At 38.3% G+C, this 5328-nt stretch overlaps 1 protein-coding gene across 1 annotated transcript; it reads right to left on the reverse strand.

The window, feature by feature from the left end:
- Positions 1-2220: 2220 nt before the first annotated feature.
- LOC132501818 (GTP-binding nuclear protein Ran-like) lies at positions 2221-2766 on the reverse strand. The gene has a single exon (XM_060117558.1). It carries the CDS (start codon positions 2764-2766, stop codon positions 2221-2223), a length of 546 nt encoding a protein of 181 aa, XP_059973541.1.
- Between the last annotated feature and the right edge of the window lie 2562 nt (positions 2767-5328).

A 5328-nucleotide genomic window follows, 5' to 3' on the forward strand; every position in this document is an offset into this window, starting at 1 on the left:
GATACTATAGCTTCTAGGTAGAGCAGTGTCTGATAGGCCTTACTCAATATAACCATAAATTTCTGTGGTTTCTACCCACCCATCAGATTCCATAAAAGCCAGATAAAAATTCCTGAAGATCATTTAAAATAATAATAGAGCTATGTCCTGGCACTGTGATGAAGGCCATGCAATATATTATCACATTTAATACTTGCAATAATGCTATGAAGTTGGTATTATTATTATTTCCATTTACTAGAGGAAAATCCAGTAGAGAGTTTAAGTAACTTGTCCTAAGTTGCTGGTTTTCAGGAAGATCAACATCAGATCTGTTTGATTTCAAATTTCTTAATCACTGTTCTGCATGATTTTCTCTCATTCTCTCTTTTGTCTCTTTTTTGGAGGGAAGGACTGAGCTACAAATTCAACAGGCTTTACATAATACCAATTTATCATTATTTCACTTAGTCAAAATGTGTTATAGACTTAATGTTTTTGTCCCCCCAAATACATTTGTTGAAACCTAATCCCTAGTGTGATGGTACTTGGAAGTGAGGCTTTGGGGAGGTGATTAGGTCATGAGCATAGAGCCCTCATGAATGGAATTCGTGCCCTTATGAAAGAGACCCTCATCAACCATGCGAGGACATAGTGAGAAGATGGTTGTCTATGAACCAAGAAGTGGGGTCCCATTAGACACCAAAACTGCTCCCACCCTGATCTTCTTCCCAGTTTCTCAGAGCTATGAGAAATGTCTGTTGTTTAGGCCACCTAGGCTATGTTATTTTATATTTTGTTATAGCAGCTCAAATAGATCCAAGGCCATTCTAGAATATGTTCTTAGAATTCATCAAAAGGCCCTGACTTTGTAATTAAAGGGTTTGCTTGAAGAGTCTCTCTTCCACTCTCTGCTACTACCTTAAAAATGTATTTCAGGATAAAATGGCACTGTCTACCCATAAAAATTCATAAAACACAATAGGTTTTCTATATTTTTGCTACTGTAAAATTCAGATTAACTTTCCTTTTACTGGAACTCAATGCAAACCAAATATTGGGAGGGAGAGAATTTATCTGGAGGTTGTGGGCATTCCCTCACAATGACTGATAGGGGGCAGCAGAGGGCTTTCCAAGTGAGCATGGCTGAGGCCAGGTGAGAAAAGCTTTCCTTGGGTGTGTTGGGAGTGGGAATAGAGAGAAGGGTGAGCAGTGGTGGAAAGGGTTATCAGAAATCATGAAAGGAAGGAGAAAAAGGAATCAAGTCATGGACGTAGCTAGGCCAGGTAGGAGAGAGTCAGAGAAATTGCCAATTAGAGTTGAAGATAACAACCAGTTAAATAGACAAAACCCCATCTGCAGGGCTTTCTGTCTAGTCCTATCCAGCTTCAAGCTATGAAGAAATATAATTACAGATTAAAAAAATCTTAGGTGGGGGCCTCCCTGGTGGCGCAGTGGTTGAGAGTCTGCCTGCCGATGCAGGGGATACGGGTTCGTGCCCCGGTCCGGGAGAGTCCCATATGCCGCAGAGCGGCTGGGCCCGTGGGCCATGGCCGCTGAGCCTGCGCGTCCGGAGCCTGTGCTCCGCAACGGGAGAGGTCACAACAGTGAGAGGCCTGCGTACCGCAAAAAAAAAAAAAAAAAAATCTTAGGTGGTACTAGTCACAATCTTATATACTTTATATTTGATATTATATTTGTTGGTTATTTTTATTACATTTATTATATTTGTTACATTTATATTTATTATTTAATTCTCATGAAAATCTCATAAATTCTTTTTTTTATTTGAAATACAACTTTATTCTGATTCTAAATGAAAAGGAATGGGAATGACAGTAAAAAACAAGATTCTACCACTGAATATAGTGATGTGACTGTAACAGTCTTATATATTGAAACCCAAGGAGGAAACAACTGTGTTGCAAAACAGCTAAATATGCAGGTCCAAAAAATGAAGGTTTTTTTTAACTGCCGCATTCACTCTGAAGCCCATTCATCTCCTTTAGCATCCCAAAGATTAAGCACATGTTCTGCTTAGCTATATAATAAAGTGGCAAACACGCTGCACCACTGACATCACAGGACAGTTACCTGTAAGACTAGACTTCTGACTCTGGGCTCCAGCTTCATTTTCTCACATGTCATCATCTTCATCTGGGAGAGCAGTTGTCTGAGCAGCCTCTAGATCATGCTTATACCGCACTGCCAAGGCTGGGTCCATGACCACCTCTGGCAGGTTCATCGCATGGCGATGAACTCCAAGTTAGGGTCTCTGATCAGTTTTCTAGCAAGCCAGAGGAAGGGCTTTTCAAAGTTGTAGTTACTTTTGGCAGAAATGTCATAGTACTGAAGATTCTTTTTCCGGTGGAAGACAATTGACTTTGCCTTAACCTTTCTGTCCTTAATATCCACTTTGTTGCCATACAACATGATGGGGATGTTTTTACACACTTGTACCAGATCTTTATGCCAGTTAGGCACGTTCTTGTAAGTAACTCTCGATGTTACATCAAACATTATAATGACACACTGAGCTTGGATATAATAGCCATCTCTCAGTCCACCAAATTTCTTCTGACCAGCTGTATCCCATACATTGAACTTAATACATCCTTTGTTGGTATGGAACACAGAGGGCTGGACCTCAACACTCAAGGTAGCTATATACTTCTCAGATTCACTAGTCAGATGATGTTTCACAAATGTATCAGCAGTTTTTCCAGTACCACCATCACCACCCAATACAAGTTTGAACTGAACTTGGGGTTCTTCTTGGGCAGCCATCGTGATGTTACTTCCAGAAGCATCTCTGTGCCCTTCTGACTGAGCTCATAAATTCTTACAAAAATCCTATGGTGGGGATTATCCAAATATTACAAAAAAAGAAACTAAGCAAGTGCAGAAAATTTGGGGTTAGATCTTAAGGCTAACCTAATCTCAGATCATAGGCTTTCTCCCTTAAATTCTCAACAAAGTGACAGTTTTCTTCCAGTAAAAGATTATTTCTGCACCCAGGAAATTTGAAGAAAATCAATGCAGCGGTATTTTAAAAATTCCAAGTTCCCTTTATAAATCTATTTTTTTGTCTAAGCAATATTCTTTATTTTTTTAATTTTTATTTTAACATCTTTATAAGCAATATTCTTTAGAACGCACTTATTGGAATGAAAATCTTTTCTTGGAGATTTGTAGTTCTTTGGGATACCAATCAAATAATTTAATTATCAAATTATCTGAAGGTAATAAGAGAATAGTAGGTATTAGACTAGGGAGTCCCTCAGTTGCAGAGGTGTATGTGACCTTGAGGGTTTCAGTTACTTATAGAATTGACACTTCCTCTGAGAAGCTGTTATATTACCACATAAGCTTGATTTATGCTAAATTTAGATAAAAAAAATGAAGCAGCCATTATATGAGCTCAGATTATTATGAGGCTGCAATAATTTATATACATTGGTTGGTATTTAAAAATTCTAACATGATTTAGAAATTAATATTTAGAAGTTTGTTTTCCAGCATAATTCTAGAGGAGGGGCCAGAACTGTGGAACCGGTATTCTCTCATGATTTGTTTAAAATAGTGAAATCAGCAAAATTCTACAAGAGCAAAAGAAAAAGGTGATCCTAGCATTGGTATAACAGAATGCCCTTCAGGATGCTCTACCTCATCTCAAAATAGCCTGCAAAAAAATGAAAAATACATAAATAAAAGGATATATAGGGCAACCAATAACAGAATATTGTTTTCTCTTATATTGCGTAGATGTGTCCATTTTATGCGTATATTGTAGAACTATGCCTAGGCTAGTAGGCATAGTTACATACCTATGAAATTAAGGCTATGTAAAATTATTGGATAGAATCTTTAAACTTTGAGACTCTAAGATGGTCTTCATGATTCCTGCTTGCTGATATCCATGCCTTTGTCCATTCCCCTGATCTGAGTATGGATGGACTTATGACTTGCTTCTAACCAATAGGATATGGCAAAAGGAATGGACTATGACTTGCATGATTATGCTACATTATTTAAGAATCTGTTTTGCTAGAGAATTTCCTTATTAACTTGATGAAATAAGTAGCCATATTGGGAATGTCCATGTGGCAAGGAACTTACGTAAGCTCCAAAGGCTATCAAGGAGCTTGACCTCAGTGCTACAGCTGCAAGAAAATAAATTCTGCCAACAACCTGAGTGAGTCTGGAAGTGGATTCTTCTTCAGTGAAGCCTAGATGAGAAAACAGTCCTGCTGACACTTTGATTGCTGCCTCAGAAGAACCTAAGAAGAGGACCCAGCTAAGCCATGCCTAGACTCCTAGCCCCCAAAAACTGAGATAATAAATATGTATTTTTTTAGGCTGCCAAGTTTGTAGTAATTTGTTATTCAATGGCATATCTAATATATACTCCATCTAGCTAATATTAGCCTTACCTCTAATTACTCTCTCATATCACTTTGTTTAAATCTTTAAAAAAATTCACATAATAGTTGTTTACTTTTAATTAATTGTCTATCTCCCTTCCCCTAAATCTCTTACTAATTTTGTAACCTCTGACAAGTCACTTGAATTCCCTGAAGCTCAGTTTCTCCATCTATAAACTGAGTTTAATCATACCTATGTCCCCAAGGTTGTGAGGGTTAACTAGGCTTGTGTTTGAAAGAAGCCCTGTATGATGTTTTAACTCCTGTCTTTTCAGACTCTTTCTAGATAGCATTAACTTTAATCATGACTCATTCTGTATGCCCTAGATTTTGATGCATATCAGGCCCTAAAATCTTGGCTTACTCCTTGGATTCTTGTCTTCTGGTCTATCTGGTTCTCTGAGTGGGCAACAATGCTTGTTTATCTCTGACTGCTTTGTTGCAGCTCATAAGCTGAGCTTATTACACAAGAAGGGTGGTGGTGGCCAACAGTCTACAACAAATGAGAATTTCAAAGCTGTTTTTTTAAAAAAATACTTTGGTGCTCTTGGAATAGGGTGGTCACACCCGGCCAATTCCACTACCCTCTTCCTACTAGATAAACAAAACATGAAATTTCTCTTCCTGTAGCATTGAGTCCACTGGGAAAAACATGAGCACACTGTGCTTTTAATTAGCTGGAGAATGAATTCTGAGCCTGGGCTGTTTAAAAAAGTTGGGAGCAGATTCTCAGCACCTGCAAAATGGTAACAAGTTTCCTGGATAGTTGTGGTGGCTTATCTGAACATGAGTGCCTTACAGTCCCCCGAAACTACCAGTGCCTTCAGGGCCTCCATAAATAAGTGCCTGGTTTATAAGTTTGTATCTTCTGATATAAATCCCATGCTTTGTTACCCTAGCCCTCTGAAAAAATTGTATGTGAATG

This window comes from Mesoplodon densirostris, chromosome 14, assembly GCF_025265405.1.
Source record: "Mesoplodon densirostris isolate mMesDen1 chromosome 14, mMesDen1 primary haplotype, whole genome shotgun sequence".
In the NCBI taxonomy this organism is placed as follows: Eukaryota; Metazoa; Chordata; class Mammalia; order Artiodactyla; family Ziphiidae; genus Mesoplodon; species Mesoplodon densirostris.

What these genes read in the sequence shown, in the direction of transcription:
- LOC132501818 (XM_060117558.1), bottom strand. Translation starts at nt 2,766, where the DNA reads ATGGCTGCCCAAGAAGAACCCCAAGTTCAGTTCAAACTTGTATTGGGT.